The sequence below is a fragment of the Neofelis nebulosa genome, chromosome 5, assembly GCF_028018385.1.
Source record: "Neofelis nebulosa isolate mNeoNeb1 chromosome 5, mNeoNeb1.pri, whole genome shotgun sequence".
NCBI lineage: Eukaryota > Metazoa > Chordata > Mammalia > Carnivora > Felidae > Neofelis > Neofelis nebulosa.
The window spans coordinates 88205388-88229748 of NC_080786.1; the positions used below are offsets into that span (position 1 = coordinate 88205388).

At 38.8% G+C, this 24361-nt stretch overlaps 1 protein-coding gene across 9 annotated transcripts in view; it reads left to right on the forward strand.

The window, feature by feature from the left end:
* The window catches only part of LMLN (leishmanolysin like peptidase), a 139415-nt gene that overhangs the window by 34037 nt on the left and 81017 nt on the right, over positions 1 to 24361 (forward strand). For 8 of the 9 annotated variants that reach the window (XM_058731053.1, XM_058731052.1, XM_058731054.1 and 5 more), the window contains exons 9-12: positions 992 to 1109; positions 2707 to 2814; positions 6309 to 6385; positions 20451 to 20561. In XM_058731053.1, coding sequence (XP_058587036.1) covers positions 992 to 1109; positions 2707 to 2814; positions 6309 to 6385; positions 20451 to 20561 — 414 coding nt within the window. The remainder of the gene's footprint in view (positions 1 to 991; positions 1110 to 2706; positions 2815 to 6308; positions 6386 to 20450; positions 20562 to 24361) is intronic. The other variant, XM_058731058.1, reaches the window with a different exon arrangement.

A 24361-nucleotide genomic window follows, 5' to 3' on the forward strand; every position in this document is an offset into this window, starting at 1 on the left:
TTTTTAATGTGTTCTTCCAGTCACCCCCATTCTACCACCTCTATAGTGGCTGCCAGGTTTGCTGGTTTTTACTGTGATTGCGGGCTGTTAGTTTTCAGGGCTGCCAAGGCATGGGAAAATGCCACAAAGCTTGCAGTTCTTACTGAGATTTATCTGTTTTTTAAACAATTTTTTTGTTGTTTATTTTGAGAGAAAGTGTGTATGCAAGAGCAGGGGAGGGGCAGAGAGAGAGAGGGAGAGAGAGAATCCCAAGCAGGCTCCACACTAGCAGTGAGGGGCTCGATCTCATGATCATGACTTGAGCTGAAATCAAGAGTCGGACGCTTGACTGACTGAGCCTCCCAGGCACTCCTATCCTTTTTTTTCTTTTAATGCTTCCTGGATTGCTGAAAGCCTTTGTTAATTTCCAAAGTTCTGAAAAGTTGATTAGGCATTTTGCCACTTTTCTCACTGCTTTCAAGAACAGAGAATTTTCAGAGGTCTGCCATCTTTGCTGACATCTTCTCGGAATTTATTTCTGTATATGGGATGAAATAGGGATTTAACTTTTTTCTAGATGGATAACCAGTGTTACATCACAGTTAATAAATAAATTGTACTTTCCCACTAAATTAAAATGCCATTTTTTTTAAATGCCGTTTTTTGTTGTTATTAAGTTTCCTTATGTGCTTGGATATGTCTCTGGACTTGCTTTTGTTTTATCCAAAATTTGTGTTAAAAGGGAGTAATTCATCATCATCTGAGCATAGTATTAGCTTTGTGAACTTGAGAAGTTATTTCCTCTCTCTACCCTTCCATCTCTATCTGCACAATATTGATGATAATCTCATCAGGTTGTTGAAAAGATTAGAAAATGTTGTCATGTATGTTGCAGTATTTGGTATATAGTAAACTCAAATATCTTAATTGCATATTGATGTTCATAAATACTTTCACTATTTAAAGCTGTGATGAATTTGCAAAATGACTGTCTTTTATTCTTTAATTGCAGTCTTGGATTATATCAGTGGAGTGATAAAGTAGTTCGAAAGGTGGAGAGATTATGGAATGTTCGAGATAATAAGATAGTTCCTCACACTGTGTATCTTCTAGTAACACCTCGTGTTGTCGTATGTATTACCCAACTTCATGTTTCACGAACCATCTACTCTTTTCATTTCTTATGGTCTTTTCTCTACTAATCATTATTGCTGAAGAACTTAAAAGTAAATTTCAGAGCCTATAATAAGGAAACTAATATAAAGGCAGTACAGTAAAGCTACAAGCCAAGAGAAATCTGAAGAAATGGAAATTTGTCAATAACTCTCATGGCTCCATTCTACTTACTGCTTTAAGCCAATGTCCCTCTACTATGATACCTCTTAGGATGACTGGTACTATTTGTATAATTGCTGATCATTTCAATACTAGTCCATAATAGTCAAGGTTGTCCAAAGAAATAGAGCCAACAAAACGTGTTGCCCAAGAAATAGGGCTAGAAATGAGAGAGAGAGAAGAAAATTTATTTGAAAGAAATGGCTCGTGCAATTGTGGAGGTTTGGAGATTCCAAACTCTGATGGAGTAGGCTAGCAGGCTGGACACTCAGGGAAGAGTTGCATTTTGAGTCCAAGGGCAATAAGCTGGCAGAATTCCTTCCTGCTCAGGAAAAGTCAGTCTTTGTTCTATTAAGGCCTTCAACTGATTGGATGAGGCCTGTCTGTATTATGGAGGGTAATCTGCTTTACTTCAAGTCTACTAATTTAATTATTAATCTTACCCCAAAACACCCTTACTGAAACATTCAGAATAATGTTTGATCAAATATCTGGGCACTGTGGCCTAGCCAAGCCAATGGTTAATAAAATTAACCACTAACTAATTTACCATTTAATTATTATTAAATTAACCATTTAATTAATAAAATTAACCATTCCACCCTCTTATTTTTTAAATAAACTACCCCCAACGTAAATTCACAATCCTAGGATCAAAAGTTGCATGCTGTACTGACTGAGCCAGCCAGGTGCCCCTGCCTTGTGGATTTTTGCACTGTTCTTGGGATATTTCCTATCATTGAAAATTTCTTTAAAAAAAAAATTTTTTTTTTGAGCGTTTATTCATTTTTGAGAGACAGAGACAGAGTGTGAGTGGGGCAGGGGCAGAGAGAGAGGGAGACACTCCAAAGCAGGTTCCAGGCTCTCAGCTGTCAGCACAGAGCCTGATGTGGGGCTCAAACTCACGAATGGAGAGATGATGACCTGAACCAAAGTCGGACACCCAACCGACTGAGCCACTCAGGGCACCCCTCCTGTCACTGGAAATTTCTAACTAAAGGACAGGAAAAACCAAATGAGCAAAATTGTATTTTAATGAAGAACTTATTTTTCTTCCAAGACTATATCTATAATAAGAGCAGTTGATCCCTTCATTGAAAACATTGTTGACATAATAGTTATAAATGGCAATCGTGTTAGTCTATAGTTTTTTTGAAATATATGTGACAAAATCTTCAAATAGAGGAAAAAATGTTAAGAGAATTTACTAGCAGAGGAATGTAATAGTATCAAAATATATTTAATTACATTAAAAACCATATTTTTAAAAGATGTTTTCACTTCTCACCAAAGTAATTCTTTAATGGCTACTTTACCATATCTATGTTATAGACTCTGCCGTTATTATATTGTACTTTTGTAGGGTTTATTATTTTTTTTTCTGATTCTTAGGATGAAGCGCGAAAACATTTTAACTGTCCAATTCTGGAGGGAATGGAACTCGAAAATCAAGGTGGCATGGGCACTGAGCTCAACCATTGGGAAAAGCGGTTATTAGAGGTCAGTTTATTTTAAAATTTTACTAGGCATTTTTTCTTTAATGAAAGAAATTCTTTTTTAATAAAAGTAATTTTTTTAAGTTTATGTTTTATTTTTGAGAAAGAGAGCGTGCACATGCAACCTGGGGTGGTGCAAAGAGAGAGGGAGAGAGAGAATTCCAAGCAGGCTCTGCACTGTCAGTGCAGAGCCCATCTTGGGGCCAGATATCACAAACTGTGAGATCATGAACTGAGCCAAAATCAGGTGTCGGTCCCTTAACTGACTGAGCCCCCCAGTTGCCCCTTTTTTCTCTTAACAAGCAGTTTCTCATTAATAAGTTCCAATCAGTAGTGAGCTAGAATGAATGTTAACTGACCTCCTTGGGTTGTTTTTGTTTTGTTTGGTTAACTCCTTGCCTCTTTTTAAAACTCCAGTGTTTGATAGGCAGCCACTAAAATAAATCCTCCCCCTCTTTTCAATTTCCCTTTCTTTTCCATTAGGTCTATGTAAACCTAAAAACATTTGGTAACTTAAAGTTTCTTTTCCCCTTCAGCTCTCCAGACCCGCTTTTTAGATGTAATCACTACTTTTTTTTTTTAATGTTTATTTATTTTTGAGATCGTACAGGTGAGAGAGGGGCAGAGAGAGGGAGATAGAGGATCCAAAGCAGGCTCTGCACTGACAGCAGCGAGCCCGATGTAGGGCTTGAACTCATGAACCACAAGATCATGACCTGAGCTGAAGTCTGATGCTCAACCAGTTGAGCCACCCAGGTGCCCCTAGATGTAATCACTATTTAAGTTTTTTTGAATATGCTTCAAGAAATGTTATGTATATGTAGAGATGCACACACTAACACACAGGTTTTTCATTAAATGAATTCATATGTTAATGAACAATTTTCCACTTCATAATATATCTTAGACATTTTTCCAAGGAGTACAGGTGCTCCTGATGTAATGGCAGTGTATGCTTTCCTAAAAAGGCTCTTTAAAATTGAACACTAAAAATAAGACTCATGGGAAAAACAAATACCATGCCACTAACAAAAGCAGTAAGTCACAATAAAGTGCTAGCTCAATTTTAAACATATTTCCAGTAAATAAACTCCTTTATTTACTCTAATATTTCTTTACCTTAAACAACAACAAAAAGCAATGGTAGTTGGAACAGAGACTAAATTGAGTAATGGGGACAAGAGCAAAATGTACAAAATTAGAATCATGCAATAAGCACTTCTAAGAGCCTCTGGCCATATTGAACCAAGTAGAAGAACATGGAGTAAATGGGTATCATGCACAGCATTCCTCTGTTGCTATCTTCAGCTGTCATAGTGTACTTTATATTTAGCTGCTGTTGCTCCATTGCACAAAATATTAAAACCCAGGGATAAGTCATTATAAACCAACATGATTCATTATATGAATGTAACAACAGTCCTGTGTTAATGAACAACTGTGTTTTAAATTTTTTATTTTATTTATGTCTTAAGATTTTATTTTTAAGTAATCTCTGCATCCAATGTGGGGCTTGAACTTATAATGCCCAGATCAAGAGTCACACATTCTACCATGAGCCAGCCAGCCACTTTAAAATTTATTATTTTAAAAATGTTGTGATGAGCACTTTATTTATATCTGTGATATCTTTCAGGAGTGGCATTTCAGTGGGTATTCTTAGGTTCAACTAAACATGCCTTCAGACTCACAAGACCTAACAAGCGTCATTGAAAAAACATTTACTTGGAAAGATACAAGACACAGCATGCCAGCATGGTAGAAGTCAGGCATTTTTTTCGTGCTCCACACAACAGTCTAGGGGCTGTCATTCATGCCTCTCTCTCTCTCTCTGCACTCCAGCTCAAATATAGGAGCAGAAGGCCATACAAGGGGGAATGCAAGAACCAGCCTGGCTTAGAAGTACTATGTCTCAAATAAAGACTAATATATTTATTTTTAACAGTTCCATAGACATAACTTCTAGATCTCTGTAAGTGACATCCCCATAAGAATCTGTGCACATGGGGATGTTCCAAGCTATGGCTTACCAACAGGTATTCATGTTCATTTACCAAGTCCATCATTTACTGTGATGTCCTGAGGCATCACACCACTGTTGCCTGGTGACACAGTTGACATTCCACCTTTTTTAGGTTTCCAGGAGAGCAGAACTAGGAAGTTCACTCAAGGTCAAATGTATTTACATAGAAATAGAAAAGATAGGGTTGCCTGGGTGACTCAATTTGTTAAGCGTCCAACCTTGGCTCAGGTCATGATCCTGTGGTTCGTGAGTTTGAGCCCCATGTCAGGCTCTGTGCTGACAGTTCAGAGGCTGGAGCCTGCTTCAGATTCTGTGTCTCCCTCCCTGTCTGCCCCTTGCCTGCTCGTGCTCTGTCTCTCTCTGTCCCAAAAATAAACAGTAAAATAATTTTTAAAAAAGAGAAAGATAAATCCCTGGAAATGGAATTTCTAGCTCAGAGAGAGAGAGAGAGAGAGAGTGTGTGTGTGTGTGTGTATTTTTTTAAGCTTATATACAAGTTAGCAAAATTACAAAGGAGTGAAATTAATGCTTCTGCTGACCATTCTTATCCAGGTGACCACAAAATAATAGTGATGGAAACTTATGGAAGACACATTACACTTGTTTCTCCCATGGGACTTTTAGTTCTTTTATTTTCCTTAAGCAATTTTCCTAAGTGATTCTCTTAAGAAAACTGTAGATTGACCAGACATGAAAATTTATTTATTTTTGCAGTAGAAACGTGAGAGTATTAATTTCATTAATGGTTGCCTTTCTCTGAAATCAACTTTGTATCCTTGAACTATTTTTTTTAGTGATATTAAAGTACTTGAGGTGACCATCCAGTATTCAACATAAGGATTTGAAGAATAATCAGAGCTGCTGTAGGAATTACATGATATGAATTAAAGCACTGGGTAGATAGTAGACTTTGATGGCATTTTAGGTCCCTCATGCAACTTCTTTGATCCTATGATTCTGTGATACTTGTTTTATATATTGATGTGTATTTCTGTGATCATAGGTTGAAGGTTATAAAAGCGTTTTGTTTTGTTTTTTTTTAATTAAATTCAGGTCAATATTCACCCCCTCTAATATTCTGTGGGCATCTGTCTCAACCACTCACTTTACTTTGTCTAGATATTATAATATTTTTACAGCATTTCTGCTTATGTGTAGTTATTTTCATATTCATCAGAGTTCTAAATGCTGGTTGTCTGCCATTTCTGGGAAATTGGACATAATATAGTCATTTAAGGCAGAAAGCAGATTTTGCTTTAAGCTTCAGTCTTGTCATGATAGATAGATAGGTAGATAGATACATAGATACATAAATTAATTAATTAATTAAGGAAGGCTTATTTATTTCACTACTTGAAGTGAATAAGTGAGCCTCTCACACTTGAGACATTTTACATATACGTCAAAGTAATCATGGAAATTATTGGGAGTTTCAAGACATCTGGCCTTCTAATTTAAAATCTTTTGATTTTCAGAATGAAGCAATGACTGGTTCTCACACCCAGAACCGAGTCTTCTCTCGAATCACTCTGGCATTAATGGAGGACACTGGGTAAGACAGCTGTAAGAATGTTATATGACATTAATATTAGCTTAAGAAAATACATTTTACATTGAAGTAAAATAAAATAGTCTTTGAATTTTATTTAGCTCTCATTACCTATAGCAATTCCATTCATTCATTCAATAAATGGGGCCCTGAGGTATAGTAACGAATAGAACAGAATTCCAGGCATTATGAGATTTATTTCTAATACTTAGAGTCCATGCTAATATAAAGGAAAGACTAATCTGAACAAGTTTTTAAAATTATAAATGAAATTGATAAAGTATAGATTCCTAGTTTTTAAACTTTATTTTGAGAGAGAGCACACAAGTGCATGTGCGAGAGTTGGGAAGGGGCAAAGAGAGAGGGTGAGAAAGAATCTCAGGCAGCTTCGGTGTTGTCAGAGCAGAGCCCGACGTGGGGCTCAATCCGACAAACCATGAGATCATGACCTGAGCTGAAATCAAGAGTCAGACACCTAATCGACTGAGCCATCCAGGCACCCCGAGAATCCTGGTTTTTTATTTAAAGCAGTAGTACTTTCTAGGGCACCTGGGTAGCTCAGTCAGTTGAGCATCCAACCCTTGATTTCAGCTCAGGTCATGATCCCAGGGTGGTGGGATCCAGTCCTTCTCAGGGAGTTCCTCGTTGGGCTCCCTGCTGAGTGTGGAGCTTGCTTGGGATCCTTTCTCTCTGCCCCTCCCCTGTTCATGGACACAACTCACACAGGGACATGCCCAAAAACACACTCTCCCTCCCTCCCTCTCTCTCTCTCTCTCTCTCTCTCTCTCTCTCTCAAAATAGATAAATAAACTTAAAAAAAAAAAAAAAAAGCAGTAGAACTTTCTGGTAAAGCTGTATAATACTGTATTTTATTTTATTTTTTATTTTATTTTTATTATTTTTTGTTTATTCTTGAGAGAGAGAGAGAGAGAGAGAGAGAGACAGCATGAGTAGGAGAGGGGCAGAGAGAGAGGGAGACAGAGTCTGAAGCAGGCTCCAGACTCTGAGCTGTCAGCACAGAGCCTGATGTGGGGCTCTAACTCACAAACCGAGAGATCATAACCTGAGCCAAAGTCGGATCCTTAACCAACTGAGCCACCCAGGTGCTCCTATTTTAAAATTTTAATTAGAGAGCACATGTGTGCATGTGTGCACACAAGCAGGGGAGGGGCAGAGGGGGAGAGAGAAAATCATTTTTTTTTAAGTTTATTTATTTTGAGATAGAGAGCACATGCACAAGGTTACAGGAGGGGCAGAGAGAGAGAGAGAGAGAGAGGGGGAGAGAAAGAATCACAAGCAGGCTTCATGCTGTCAGTGCAGAGCCCCACTGTAGCTCAAACTCTTGAACTGTATGAGATCATGATTAGAGCTGAAATCAGCAGTCAGACACTCAACCCACTCAGCCACCCAAGTGCCTTGGAATACTGTTTTTAAATGACTCCAGTTGGAGTCTTTGTCTCTGTGGGTTCCTGAGTCCTTTTGGCAAGATTCATTAGTTGGTTTTTTGTTTTTTGTTTTTTATGTTTTATTTTTATTTATTGTGAGAAAGAGCAAAATGAGGGAGGGGCAGAGAGAGAGAATCCCAAGCAGGCTACATGCTAATAGCACAGAGCCTGACATAGGGCTCAATTCCTGCATGACCCATGACATTATGACCTGAGCTGAAATCAAGAGTTGAACACTTAACCGAGCCACCCAGGTGCCCCAAGTCTCATTGCTTTTTGATAGCTTCCTTCCTTACTTCCTTTTTTCTGTATAGCAGGATGTGCCAGGCTAATAAGCATACACCCTATCCTAGATTTGGGCATCAGCTAATCTTCCAAGGAGCACTAGTTCCATTTAATGAGGAATAACTTTTAGAAACCACAACCTAGGCACTGTGTTCATTGCTGCTAGGTTATTGGTGCTTCTCTTAGCTTTTAGTGGGCCAAGTTGGGAAATTCATATTTTTGAAAAAAAAAAAAGAAAAGACTGGATTTCTTTTAGTACCATTATAACTCTTTCCCATTTATCTTTGAGCAAGCAACAGCCAGCAAAAGTGGTCCTGTTGCTCTGTTTAACAATTTATTTATAGCCCTTTTATAAAACATGCTAATTTCATTAAGATACTCATAGGTTGCAGTGAGGGGAAGATGGCGGAGTAGGAGGACGTTGGGCTCACCACGTCCTGTGGATCACTTAGATTCCACCCACACCTGCCTAAATAACCCAGAAAACCACCAGAAGATTAGCAGAACGGATTCTCCAGAGCCAAGATTAGACGAGAGGCCCACGGAAGAGGGTAGGAAGGGCAGAGAGGTTGTGCACGCTACACGGACTGGCGGGAGGGAGCCGGGGTGGAGGGGCAGCCTGCCAGCAAAGCAGAGCCCCCAAGTCTGGCTGGCAAAAGCAGAGGGGCCAGAGGGAGTGTGTTCTGACAGCAAGTGGGGCTTAACATCTGGAAGATTATAAGTTAACAGCTCTGCTTGGAGAGCCGGAAGGCTGGAGGACAACGGGAGGGAGAGTTGTTGAGCCCTGGATGACAGAGCGCAGCATGGCGGGGAACAAAGGCGCTCGCCAGCGCCATCTCCCTCGCCCATCCCCCATCCAAAATCCCAAAGGGAACCAGTTCCTGTCAGGGAACTTGCTTGCACCATGCAAACACCCAATGTTGTGCTTCTGAGGATCCATCCCTCCGGTGGCAGGTCTGACTCCCTCCTGGTGCTGCAGGGCCCCTCCCGAAGCGGATCACCCAAGGAAAAACGAGCTGAGCCTGCCCCTCCCACCCCTGTGTACCTTGCCGATCCACCCCAGCTAATATGCCAGGTCCCCAGCACCACAAGCCTGGTAGTGTGCAAGTAGCCCAGAGGGGCCACGCCACCCCACAGTGAATCCCACCCCTAGGAGAAGGGAAGAGAGGTACACACCAGTCTGACTGTGGCCCCAGCGGTGGGCTGGTGGCAGACATCAGGTCTGACTGCGGCCAAGCCCACCAACGCAAGTTATTCAAGACAGCACAGGGGAAGTTCCCCACAGTTCCGCACCACTCCAGGGACTATCCAAAAGGACGAAACTGAAGAATTCCCCTCAAAAAAACCTCCAGGAAATAACGACAGCTAACGAACTGATCAAAAATGATTTAAACAATATAACAGAAAGTGAATTTAGAATAATAGTCATAAAATTAATCACTGGGCTTGAAAACAGTATAAAGGACAGCAGAGAATCTATTGCTACAGAGATCAAGGGACTAAGGAACAGCCAGGAGGAGCTAAAAAATCCTATTAATGAGCTGCAAAATAAAATGGAGATGACCAAGCTTGGATTGAAGAGGCAGAGGAGAGAATAGGTGAACTAGAAGATAAAATTATGGAAAAAGAAGAAGCTGAGAAAAAGATTTAAAAAATCCAGGAGTATGAGGGGTAAATTAGAGAACTAAGCGATGCACTAAAGAGAAATAATCTACGCATAATTGGTATTCCAGAGGAGGAAGAGAGAGGGAAAGGTGCTGAAGGTGTACTTGAAGAAATAATAGCTGAGAACTTCCCTGATCTGGGGAAGGAAAAAGGCATTGAAATCCAAGAGGCACAGAGAACTCCCTTCAGACATAACTTGAATCCATCTTCTGCCCGACATATCATAATGAAACTGGCAAAATACAAGGAAAATTCTGAAAGCAGCTAGGGATAAATGTGCTCTAACATATAAAGGGAGACCGATAAGACTCGTGACTGATCTCTCTACTGAAACTTGGCAGGCCAGAAAGGAATGGCAGGAAATCTTCAATGTGATGAACAGAAAAAATATACAGCCAAGAATCCTCTATCCAGCAAATCTGTCATTTAGAATAGAAGGAGAGATAAAGGTCTTCCCAAGCAAACATAAACTGAAGGAATTCATCACCACTAAACCAGCCCTACAAGAGATCCTAAGGGGGATCCTGTGAGACAAAGTACCAGAGACATTGCTACAAGCATGAAACCTACAGACATCACACTGAATGTAAATGGACTAAATGCGCCAACCAAAAGACCTAGGGTATCAGAATGGATAAAAAAACAAGACCCATCTATTTGCTGTCTACAAGAGACTCACTTCAGACCTGAGGACACCTTCAGATTGAAAGGGAGGGGATGGAGAACTATCTTTCATGCTACTGGAAGTCAAAAGAGAGCTGGAGTAGCCATACTTATATCAGACAAACTAAACTTTAAATTAAAGGCTGTAACAAGAGATGAAGAAGGGCATTATATAATAATTACAGGGTCTATCCATCAGGAAGAGCTAACAATTATAAATGTCTATGCTCCAAATACAGGAGCCCCCAAATATATAAAACAATGACTCACAAACGTAAGCAACCTTATTGATAAGAATGTGGTAATTGCAGGGGACTTTAACACCCCACTTACAACAATGGATAGATCATCTAGACACATGGTCAGTAAAGAAACAAGGGCCCTGAATGATACATTGGATCAGATGGACTTGACAGATATATTTAGAACTCTGCCTCCCAAAGCAACAGAATATACTTTCTTCTCGAGTGCACATGGAACATTCTCCAAGATAGATCACATACTGGGTCACAAAACAGCCCTTCATAAGTATACAAGAATTGAGATCATACCATGCATACTTTCAGACCACAATGCTATGAAGCTTGAAATCAACCACAGGAAAAAGTCTGGAAAACCTCCAAAAGCATGGAGGTTAAAGAACACCCTACTAAAGAATGAATGGGTCAACCAGGCAATTAGAGAAGAAATTAAAAAATATATGGAAACAAACGAAAATGGAAATACAACAATCCAAACGCTTTGGGATGCAGCGAAGGCAGTCCTGAGAGGAAAATACACTGCAATCCAGGCCTATCTCAAGAAACAAGAAAAATCCCAACTACAAAATCTAACAGCACACCTAAAGGAAATAGAAGCAGAGCAGCAAAGACACCCCAAACCCAGCAGAAGAAGAGAAATAATAAAGATCAGAGCAGAAATAAACAATATAGAATCTAAAAAAACTGCAGAGCAGATCAATGAAACCAAGAGTTGGTTTTTTGAAAAAATAAACAAAATTGATAAACCTCTAGCCAGGCTTCTCAAAAAGAAAAGGGAGATGACCCAAATAGATAAAATCATGAATGAAAATAGAATTGTTACAACCAATCCCTCAGAAATACAAGCAATTATCAGGGAATACTATGAAAAACTATATGCCAACAAACTGGACAACCTGGAAGAAATGGACAAATTCCTAAACACCCACACACTTCCAAAACTCAATCAGGAGGAAATAGAAAGCTTGAACAGACCCATAACCAGCGAAGAAATTGAATCAGTTATCAAAAATCTCCCAACAAATAAAAGTCCAGGACCAGATGGCTTCCCAGGGGAGTTCTACCAGACGTTTAAAGCAGAGATAGTACCTATCCTTCTTAAGCTATTCCAAAAAATAGAAAGGGAAGGAAAACTTCCAGACTCATTCTATGAAGCCAGTATTAACTTTGATTCCTAAACCAGACAGAGACCCAGTAAAAAAAGAGAACTACAGGCCAATATCCCTGATGAATATGGATGCAAAAATTCTCAATAAGATACTAGCAAATCAAATTCAACAGCTTATAAAAATTATTCACCGTGATCAAGTGGGATTCATTCCTGGGATGCAGGGGTGGTTCAACATTCGCAAATCAATCAACATGATACATCACATTAATGAAAGAAAAGATAAGAACCATATGATGCTGTCAATCGATGCAGAAAAAGCATTTGACAAAATTCAGCATCCTTTCTTAATAAAAACCCTGGAGAAAGTCGGGATAGAAGGAACATACTTAAACATCATAGAAGCCATTTATGAAAAGCTCTCAGCTAATATCATCCTCAGTGGGGAAGAACTGAGAGCTTTCCCCCTGAGATCAGGAACATGGCAGGGATGTCCACTCTCACCGCTGTTGTTTAACACAGTGTTGGAAGTGCTAGCATCAGCAATCAGACAACAAAAGGAAATCAAAGGCATCAAAATTGGCAAAGATGAAGTCAAGCTTTCACTTTTTGCAGATGACATGATATTATACATGGAAAATCCGATAGACTCCAGCAAAAGTCTGCTAGAACTGATACATGAATTCAGCAAAGTCGCAGGATGCAAAATCAATGTACAGAAATCAGTTGCATTCTTATACACTAATAATGAAGCAACAGAAAGACAAATAAACTGATCCCATTCACAATTGCACCAAGAAGCATAAAATACCTAGGAATAAATCTAACCAAAGATGTAAAAGATCTGTATGCTGAAAACTATAGAAAGCTTATGAAGGAAATTGAAGAAGATATAAGGAAATGGAAAAACATTCCGTGCTCATGGGTTGGAAGAATAAATATTGTCAAAATGTCAATACTACCCAAAGCTATCTACACATTCAATGCAATCCCAATCAAAATTGCACCAGCATTCTTCTCGAAGCTAGAACAAGCAATCCTAAAATTCATATGGAACCACAAAAGGCCCCGAATGGCCAAAGTAATTTTGAAGAAGAAGACCAAAGCAGGAGGCATCACAATCCCAGACTTTAGCCTCTACTACAAAGCTGTAATCATCAAGACAGCATGGTATTGGCACAAAAACAGACACATAGACCAGTGGAATAGAATAGAAACCCCAGAACTAGACCCACAAAAGTATGGCCAACTCATCTTTGACAAAGCGGGAAAGAATATCCAATGGAAAAAAGACAGTCTCTTTAACAAATGGTGCTGGGAGAACTGGACAGCAACATGCAGAAGGTTGAAACTAGACCACTTTCTCACACCATTCACAAAAATAAACTCAAAATGGATAAAGGACCTGAATGTGAGACAGGAAACCATCAAAACCCTAGAGGAGAAAGCAGGAAAAGACCTCTCTGACCTCAGCCGTAGCAATTTCTTACTTGACACATCCCCAAAGGCAAGGAATTAAAAGCAAAAATGAACTACTGGGACCTCATGATGATAAAAAGCTTCTGCACAGCAAAGGAAACAGTCAACAAAACTAAAAGGCAAGCAACGGAATGGGAAAAGATATTTGCAAATGACATATCGGACAAAGGGCTAGTATCAAATCTATAAAGAGCTCACCAAACTCCACACCCGAAAAACAAATAACCCAGTGAAGAAATGGGCAGAAAACATGAATAGACACTTCTCTAAAGAAGACATCCGGATGGCCAACAGGCACATGAAAAGATGCTCAACGTCGGTCCTTATCAGGGAAATACAAATCAAAACCACACTCAGATATCACCTCACGCCAGTCAGAGTTGCCAAAATGAAGAAATCAGGAGACTATAGATGCTGGAGAGGATGTGGAGAAACGGGAACCCTCTTGCACTGTTGGTGGGAATGCAAACTGGTGCAGCCACTCTGGGAAACAGTGTGGAGGTTCCTCTAAAAATTAAAAATAGACCTACCCTATGACCCAGCAGTAACACTGCTAGGAATTTACCCAAGGGATACAGGAGTACTGGTGCATGGGGGCACTTGTACCCCAATGTTTATAGCAGCACTCTCAACAATAGCCAAATTATGGAAAGAGCCTAAATGTCCATCAACTGATGAATGGAAAAAGAAGTTGTGATTTATATACACAATGGAGTACTACGTGGCAATGAGAAAGAATGAAATATGGCCCTTTGTAGCAACATGGATGGAACTGGAGAGTGTGATGCTAAGTGAAATAAGCCATACAGAAAAAGACAGATACCATATGTTTTCACTCTTATGTGGATCCTGAGAAACTTAACAGAAACCCATGGGGGAGGGGAAGGAAAAAGAAAGAGGTTAGAGTGGGAGAGAGCCAAAGCATAAGAGACTCTTAAAAACTGAGAACAAACTGAGGGGTGACGGGGAATGGGAGGGAGAGGAGGGTAGGTGAATGGGTATTGAAGAGGGCATCTTTTGGGATGAGCACTGGGTGTTGTATGGAAACCAATTTGACAATAAATTTCATATATTAAAAAAGATACTCATAGGTTACACAAACACTGTGGAGTGTGAGAGTCACTAATGAAATCGTGGCACTGGCAAATTTTATAGCACTTTTCCTTTTTCTGGGGCAACACAATAACAAAATGGGCTAGATGTTTCTAAATATCTGGCAAGATTTAAAGTTAAAGACATGGAAATTAATTTTTATCCATAAGACTTCATTGTAGATTAGCTAAGTTGTTTCAGTAGAAAACTTTTTTATTTATCCATCCAGAAACCTGGGAATCATCCTTAAAAACTTCCTCTCCCCACCTCTCACATCCATCCTGACCTGAGCCAAAGTCAAGAGTCGGACACTTAACCAACTGAGCCATCCAGATGCCTCAGGGACATAGTTTTTGAGGGCTGATGTAAATGTTCTAAAATTAGATATAGGTATGCCTTAGAGAAATATCAGGTTTGGCTCCAGACCACCGCAATAAAGCAAGTCAAATGAATTTTTTTGTTTCCTAGTACATATAAAAGTTATGTTTATACTATAGCACACTCTGTTAAGTGTGCAGTAGCATTATGTCTAATAAAAACAATGTACATACCATTTTTGTTTTTTGAAAAGTTATCTCTACACCCAACATGGAGCTTGAATTTGCCACCCCAGGATCAAGAGTGCATGCTCTACTCTATTCTACTCACTGAGCCAACCAGGTACCCCACGATGTACATACCGTAATTTGAAAACAGTTTATTGGGATGCCTGGGTGGCTCAGTTGGTTAAGCGTCTGACTTCAGCTTCAGGTCATGATCTTACAGTTCATGGGTTCAAGCCCCCCCCACTGGGCTCTGCACAGGGGTGCGGAGTCTGCTTGGGATTCTCCCTTTCTCTCTGCCCCTGCCCCGCTCACACTTTCTCTCTTTCTCTCTCGCTCTCTCTCTTTCTCAAGATTAATAAGTAAACTTAAAAAAATAAATAAATAAAAATAAGAATACTTTATTGCTGGGGCACCTGGATGGCTTAGTTGGTTAAGTGTCTGACTCTGAGTTTTGGCTCAGGTCATGATCTTAACAGTTCGTGGGTTCAAGCCCCATGTCCAGCTCTGCACTGGCAGAGCTGGTTTAGGATTCTCTCTCTCTCTCTCTCTCTCCCTCTCTCTCTCTCTCTCTCTCTCTCTCTCTCTCTCTCTCCCCCACTCATGCTCTCCCCCTCTCTCTTTTTGACTCAAAAATAAATGAATAAAGTTAAAAAAATATATTATTGCTAAAAAACAAATACACACAAAAAGCTTTATTGCCCAATATGCTAATCATGAACTGAACTTTCTGCAAGTCCTAGTCATTTTTGCTCATGGAAGGTCTTGCATTGATGTTGATGACTGCTGGCTGACAAGGGTGGTGGGTGCTAAAGGTTGGGGTGGCTGTAGCAATTTCTTAAAAGAAAACATTGAAGTTTGTTACACTGTTCAACTCTTCCTTTAATGAATGATTTCTCAGCATCATGCAATGCAGTACTGTTTGATAACATTTTACTCAAAGTAGAACTTCTTTCAGAATTGAAGTCAATCTGCTCTTCCTCAACTAAGTTTAGGTGATATTCTAAATCCTTTGCTGTCATTTCAACAATCTTCACAGCATCTTCACCGGGAGTACTTTCCATCTCAGGGAACCACTCTCTTTGCTCATGCATAAGAAACAACTTCTTTCTCATCCATTCAAGTTTTATCAAGAGGTTGCAGCAATCAGTCCCATATTCAGGCTCCACTCCTGATTCTGGTTCTCTTGCTATTTCTACCACATCTGCAGTTCCTTCCTGCATTGGAATCTTGAGCCCTCAAAGTCATCCATGAGGATTGGAATCAACTTCTTCCAAACTCCTGTTGATGTTGCTATTTTGACCTCTTCCCATGACTCACAAATTTTCTTAATGGCGTCTAGAATGGTGAACCCTTCCCAGAAGGTTTTCACTTACTTTGCTCAGATCCATCAGAGGAATCACTATCTATGGCAGCCATAGCCTTATTAGGTATATTCCTTATATAATAAGACTCGAAAGTCAAAATTACTCCTTGCTCTGTGGGCTGTGGACTGGATGCTGTGTTAGCAGGTATGAAAACAACATGAATCTCATCCATTTCCCTCAGAGCTCTTGCGTGACCAGGTGCATTGACAATGAGCAGTAATATTTTAAAAGGAATCTTTTTTTTCTGGACAGTAATCTCAACAGTGGGCTTAAAATATTCAGTACACCATGTTGCAAACAGATGTGCTGTCATCTAGGCTTTGTTGTTCCGCTTACAGAGCATGGACAGAGGAGGTTTGGTGTGATTCTTAAGAGCCCAAGGATTTTCAGAATGGCAAATGAGCACTTCGTTCACCATTCAACTTCAGGTCACCAGCTTCATCAGCCGCTAATAAGAGAGTCAGCCTGTCCTCGGAACCTTTGAAGCCAGGCATTGACTTCTCTTCTCCAGCTATGAAAGTCCTAGGTGGCATCTTCTTCCAGTAGAAGGCTGTCTAGTCTACATTGAAAATCTGTTGTTTAGTGTAGCCGCTTCCATTAATTACCTGAACTAGATCTTCTGGATAACTTGATACAGCTTCTGTATCAGCACCTGCTGCTTCACCTAATGCTTTTATGTTATGGAGATGGCTTCTTTCCTTAAGCCTCATGAACCAACTTCTGCTAAGATCTTCTGTGAAGACTACTCAGACCTTGTCCATTTTCAGCAATAAGGCTATTTCACTTTCTTTATCATTTGTGTATTCATTGGAATATCACTTTTCATTTCCTTCAAGAACTTTTCCTTTGCATTCACAACTTGGCTAACTAACTGTCTAACACATGTTGTGTCTCAGGGAATAGGGAGGCCTGAGAAAAGGGGAAGAGGGAACAGTCGGTGGAGCAGTCACAATATACACAATATTTATTGTTGTCATAGGGGTGTGGTGCCTGGCACAATTACAATAGTAACATCAAACACTGATCACAGATCACTATTACAAATATAATAATGGAAAAGTTTGAAGTATTGTGAGAATTAACAGTGTGACACAAAGACATGAAGTTAGCAAATCCTGTTGGAAACATGGTGTCCATAGACTTGCTTAATACAAAGTTGCCACAAACCTTTAATTTGTAAGAAAAAAATGACAGTATCCGCATAGTGTAATAAAGTGGAATGTAATAAAATGATGTATGCCTGTAGTGGTAATTGATGTACAACCCTGCAAATATACTAAAAAGATTGAATGACAAAAATTATAACGGTGAATTTTATAGGATATAAACTGTGTCTCAGTTTCTTTTATAAAGCATACTGACATTGAAGCCAGAACCCTAGATTCAAATCCCATTTTTTGCCACTCACTTGCTGTATCTTTCCCTCAGTTCTTTTGTCTGTAAAATGAGGATGAAAAGCAATACCTACCTCACAGAGTTTTGTGAGGCTTTCATGAGTTGATATATGTCAAGTCCTTAGTATACTTAATGTTTGGCATACTGTAAGTGCCAACTGAGGTATTAGCTATTATATACAAAACTGAACCAAAGTTGATAGAACAATATTTACCCTACTACCAACTACCACCATCCTTTTTTTTTCTATCCTGGTAATTTTAATTTTTTTTTTAATGTTTATTTAGTTTTGAGAGAGAGAGTGTGAGCAGGGGAGGAGCAGAGAGAGGGAGACACAGAATCTGAAGCAGGCACCAGGCCTGTCAGCACAGAGCCCAAAGCGGGGCTTGAACTCATGGACCACAAGATCAGGACCTGAGCTGAAGTCGGGCACTTAACCGACTGAGCCATCCAGCGCCCCTCTATTCTGTTAATTTTAAAAGAAAGAGAAATAAATGTTAAGGTACAGTAAATTGATTTCACAACCCTCTGTTGCCACTAAGAAACTGTTTCTAGTGCTTCCCCTGCTCCCTCAGCTGACATGTGCTCCTCCTTTGGGTTTAGCTTAAAGTTGCTTCCTGAAGCAAATCTTTCCTGATTTCCCAGACTAATTTAGATTTCCCTGTTAATGTACTGCTATTTATTAGCACCCTATATTTAACTTCTGTGGCACTCATCCCAGTTGTAAGTTGTTAAAAATATCTGTCTTCCAGGGCACCTGGGTGGCTCAGTTGGTTAAGCATCTAACTCTTGGGGCACCTGGGTGGCTCAGTCGGTTAAGCATCCGACTTCGGCTCAGGTCATGATCTCGCAGTCTGTGAGTTCGAGCCCCACGTCAGGCTCTGTGCTGACAGCTCAGAGCCTGGAGCCTGTTTCAAATTCTGTGTCTCCCTCTCTCTCTGACCCTCCCCCATTCATGCTGTCTCTCCCTGTCTCAAAAATAAATAAAAGTTAAAAAAAAATTAAGCATCTAACTCTTAATTTCAGCTCAGGTCATGATCTCGCAGTTGTGCGATTGAGCCCTATGTCAGGCTCTGCACTGGGCATGGAGCCTGCTTGAGATTCTCTGTCTCCCCCTGCCACTCCCCCTCAATAAAATAAAATAAAAATAAAATAAAATATCTGTCTTCCCCCTAGATTATAATCTTCATGAAAACAAAAACTGTCTTTTTATTCAGTGGTGTAGCCTTATCATTAAACAAAGTGCTTACCATATAAGAAGTGCTTAATAACTGTTCAGTCATAGCTTAAAAAGAGCTGCAAAGAAGGTATCATGAAGGTTTCAAGAAATGTAGCTGCAGTGCCCAGCTGATGTTAGAGTAACAGAGGGCCAATGTTATGCTCTGTACTCAACGTATACTAGATATGGTAATTCCCAAGGGAATCTTATTATTTTATATTTTATCCAGAGGGAGAAGGACTGCCTAACCTAGGCACTGCTAAAATAATTCCTAGTGTGCAGTACTGGGGTCATCTGTTACTATCTGGACAACTTGACCTGCTATGATACCAAGTTAGCTAGTTAATGTAAGTCACATTATAGCTGCAGAGGTTGCAGCATTTTGGTATTCATGTCTTTAGTTTCTCTCTCAGACAGTTCTGTTCTTTGAAAAAACGAGAAGGATTTGAAGATCCGTATCATGTATTCCTATTTCTGTTTGATTTTGTGGAAAAGTGGCTGGGATGGAGGGAATAATTCTTGTCATTCCCTCAGCCTTTGCGCCTATGTTTTTATTTAATGTTTCAGTAATGCTAAAGGGACGAGATGTAATACCAAATGTAAGAAACTATTCTGTATAATTTTATAATTTTTGTAAACTAATCTTGTTATTAAGAATAAAGAAGAAGGGTACCTGGGTGGCTCAGTCGTTTAAGCATCTGACTCTTGGTCTGGGCTCAGGTCATGATCTCACGGTTCATGAGTTTGGGCCCCACACCAAGCTCTGTGCTGATGACATGGTGCCTGCTTGGGATTCTCTCTCTCCCCCTTTCTCTCTGCACCTCTCCTGCTCGTGCTCCTGAGCACTCTCTCTTGCTCTCTCTCTCTCTCTCAAAATAAATAAACTTTAAAAAAAAAAAAAAGAAGGAAGAAGAAAAACTGTTAAGTAGGCTCCTTGCCTTTGATTAAATTTGCCAGGAAATCAAATTGATGTGGGTTGTTTTTTCTGAAATTAGGACATTTTTAAGGTATTAGACATAGTATTCATATGTCTCATAATAGTGTAATTTTTAGTCACAGGCAGACCCTGTATTGATAGAATATCACAAATCAAGGCCAGAGAAGCAAGAAACTAGGACCAACTGAATCAGATTAGGTAAAGGCTGTCCAACTAATAATTCTCCTATTTCTTCCTAAGTTTATTCTCTTGTATTTTCTCTCATTCTCTTTTTGTTTCTTTGGCCCTTGATCTCTCTGTCTCACACCTTAACCACTTTCTACTTGGTGACTTCTGTCATCTTTGAAAATTACAGTGACAGCACATTTTGGTTTTGATTTTGTTTTTTGTTTTTTTTTCAAATGTGAAAGTACCCTCACCAGAAGACAAGTTTCCCAGTCCTATGGTATGGTGAGTCTGTGCAGCAGTTCCTGTGCACCAAGGGCTTTGTTTGTAAATGTTCTTTGTCTTGAGGTCTTGGTTTGTTCATTGCTGAGATTTGTAATTGTTTTGTTGGAATTGTTTTTAAAATGACAATAATAAAAAATGCTTTATTTGAATTATTTCCACAGTTGGTATAAGGCTAATTACAGCATGGCCGAAAAGTTAGACTGGGGCCGAGGAATGGGCTGTGACTTTGTAAGAAAGAGCTGTAAGTTCTGGATTGACCAGCAGAAACAAAAGTAAGAATGCATTTCCTCATGATATCTTTGATAACACAGTTTATTTTGGATTTGTTCTTTATCCTGAGCCTAAAATGTCACTATTTTGAAAATGTGGCCTAAACAGTTCAATTTCAAAATGTATGGAAGGGACACCTAGGTGGCCCAGTTGATTGAGCATCCAACTTTTGATTTTGGCTGAGGTCATTATTTCACAGGTTCATGAGATTGAGCCCTACACCCAACGCTGCTCTGACATCACAGAGCCTGCTTAGGATTCTCTTTCTCCCTCTCTGTCTGACCTCTCCTCTGATTGTGTAGTCACTCTCTCTCTCTCTCTCTCAAAATAAGTAAACTTAAAAAAAATGTATAGAAAACTGGGGTGCCTGGGTGGCTTAGTCAGGTGGTCATCCAACTCTTGATTTTAGCACAGGTCATTATCTCACTGTTTGTGGGTTTGAGTCCCACATCAGGCTCTGTGTTGACAGCTTAGAGCCTGCTTCGGATTCTCTCTCTCCTTCTCTCTCTTGCCCTCCCCCAGTTCGTGCTTTCTCTCTATTGAAAAATTAATTAATTAATTTTAAAAAATGTATAGAAAGCCATTTCTGGTGCTTCATGTTAATATCAAAATAAATAACTACATTGTTGTTTTAAATCATGTATTAAAGAATCTATGGTGTGGGATCCAGAATCATAAGCATTTCTGTTTAGTTTATAATTAACAAATATGTATATTGCAAAATTTTTGCATATTCTATCATTCTTACTCTTTGGAGAATGCAATCATAAACATAAATGTAACTGTTGATTCAATATACAAAAACATGGAAGGTACTTTTGAGTAATGGTTCTCAAATCTGAATGAATATCACAATTACCTAGCAAACTTTTAAAAAATACATTCTTCAAGTTTGGGGGATACACACACACACACACACACACACACGTGTGTGTGTGTGTGTGTGTGTGTCTTTGTGTGTGTCTTTTTTGTTTTTGTTTTTAATGTAAGTTCTGTGCCCAATGTAGGGCTCAAACTTAGAACCCCAAGAGCCTCAGACTTCACAGACTGAGCCAGCCAGGTGCCCCTATAAATATATTTTTTTAACTTTTTATTTTGAGATCATTATAGAATCACATGTAGTTGTAAAAAATATGTACAGAGATTCCATGTACACTTTATCCAGTTTTCTTGATGGGTAATATCTTGAAAAAACTATACTATAACAACACAACCAGGATATTGACATTGATGCAGTCAGATATAGAACATTTCAATTACCACAAGGATATTCCTATTGCCATTTTATAGATGTACACACTTCCCTCCCACTCTAGCTCCTCCTAAGCCCCCTGGAAACCACTAAGCTGTTCTTCATTTCTATAATTTTGTCATTTCATGAATGATGTATAAATCAATTCATGCTGTATGTAACCTTTTGGTGTTGCCTTTTTTCACCCCACATAATTTTCTGGATTCATCCAGGTTATGGTGTATATCAGTAGTTTGCTCAAGTTAATGGCTGAATAAAATTCCATGATACAGATGTACCACAGTGTGTTTAAACATTTGCATGTTGAAGGATAACAAGGTTGTTTCCAGTTTTGGGCTATTCTGAATAAAGCTGCTGCAAACATTTGTGTACAGGTTTTTATGTGAACATAAATCTTCATTTCTCCAGGATAAATGCCCAAGAGTGCAATTGCTGGGTCATATGGTAGTGGCAAGTTTAGTTTTGTAGTAGAAACTGCTGAACTCTTTTCCAGAATGGCTACGTCAATTTATATTCTACCAGCAATGTATAAGTGATAATAGTTTCTCTACATCCTCATCAGCATTTGGTGTTGTGACTGTTTTTTTATTTTAGTTATTCCAAAAGATAGTAGTGATTATCTTATTGTGGTTTTAATATGCATTTCCCTAATGGCTAGTGATGCTGAATATCTTTTCATGTGCTTATTTGATATCTGTATATCCTCTTGGATGAGGTGTCTCATCATGTCTTATGGTGATTTTCTAATTGGATTGTTTGCTTTTGTCTTACTGTTGAGAGTTTTTGAGAGTTCTTTATATATTCTAGATACTAGTCCTTTGTTGGAGATGTGGCTTGCACACATTTTCTCCTAATCTGTTGCTTTTCTTTTTATTCTTTTAATAGGGTCTTTTGTAGAGCATAAGTTTTTAACTTTGGTGAAGTCAAAATTATTAATAGGTCCTTTTATGAGTCATAGTTTGAATGTCAAGTCTAAGAACTCAGTGAAGCCCTAGATTCCAAAGACGTTCTTGTATTTTTGTTTTTTAAATGTTAAAGCTTTATGTTCTATATTTTTAGTCTGGGATCCATTTTTAGTTAATTTTTGTATAAAATGGGAGACTTAGGTCAAAGTTCATTTTTTGTGTGTGTGGATGTCCAGTTGTTCCAGCACCATTTGTTGAAAAGGTTAACTTTCTTTCATTGAATTGCTTTCTTCCATTTGTGAAGGAATCAGTTGAGTGTATTTATATGGGTCTATTTCTGTGTTCTCTATTCTGTTCCATTGATCTATGTGTCTGTCACTCCATTAATACTTCACAGTCCTTTATTAGTGTGGCCATTCTATATCTTAAATTGGGTAAATGTATTCTTCCCACTTTATTCTTTTTCAAAATCATTTTAGCTGTTCTAGTTCCTGCCTTTCATATAAATTTCAGAATAACCTTGTCTACAAAAAAATCTTGGTAGGATTTTTCTGTGAATTGTGTTAAACTTACATGATCAGTTTCAGGAGAATTGACATCTTTATTGACTTTTTAAATCCATGAACGCAATGAGAAGGGGAAACATTCAACCTTTCGCCATTAAGTATAATGTTAGTTGTAGGTGTTCTGTAGATGCTCCTTTTCAAGTTGAAGTTCCTCTCTATTTCTGTGTTTCTGAGAATTTTTATCACAAATGGATGTTGACTTCTGTCAGGTGTTTTTTCCTGCTTTGGTTGATATAATTATGTGATTTTTTTTTTTTAGTCTGTTATTAATATGATGGATTATATTGATTGATTTTCAAATATTAAAACAGCTTTCTATTGCTGGAAAAAGCCCCACTTAGTCATGGTATATAGTTATTTCTGTATATTGCTGAATTCCATGTATTAATATTTATAATGGATTTTTCTGTATATATTCATGAAGAATATGATATTATCTTTGTTTCTTTTTTGTACTAAGTATTAATTCAACTTCCTTAATATTTACAGGGATATTCATATTTACCTATTTCATATTGGATGAATTGTGGTAATTTGTATTTATTGAAGTATTGGTCCATTTTACCTAAGTTATTAGATTTATGTGTACAGAGTAGTTTGTAGTAGTTCCTTACTATCGTTTTAATGTCTGTAAGGTCTTTAGTGAGATCCCATTTCATTCCTGATATTGGTAATTTGCATTTTCTAGGTTTCTTTTTCAGTTTTGCTAGGGTTTGTCAATTTTATTCTTTTTAACTTTTTTTTTTAATGTTTATTTATTTTTGAGAGAGAGACAGAGTACAAGCTGGGGAGGGGAAGAGAGAGAGGGAGACACAGAATCCGAAGCAGGCTCCAGGTTCTGAGCTGTCACCACAGAGCCCGACGCGGGGCTCATACTATGGACCACAAAATCATTACCTGAGCCAAAGTCGGACGCTTAACCACCTGAGCCACCCAGGCACCCCTGTAAAGATTTTATAAAAGTGGTGGGGACACAGAAATTACACTTATTGAGTAACTTGTGTGTGCTAGGCACTTAGTGCTTTATAGTTGAAGCTCAGGAAAATGAGGTCAACATCAAATAAGCTGGTATTTGAAAC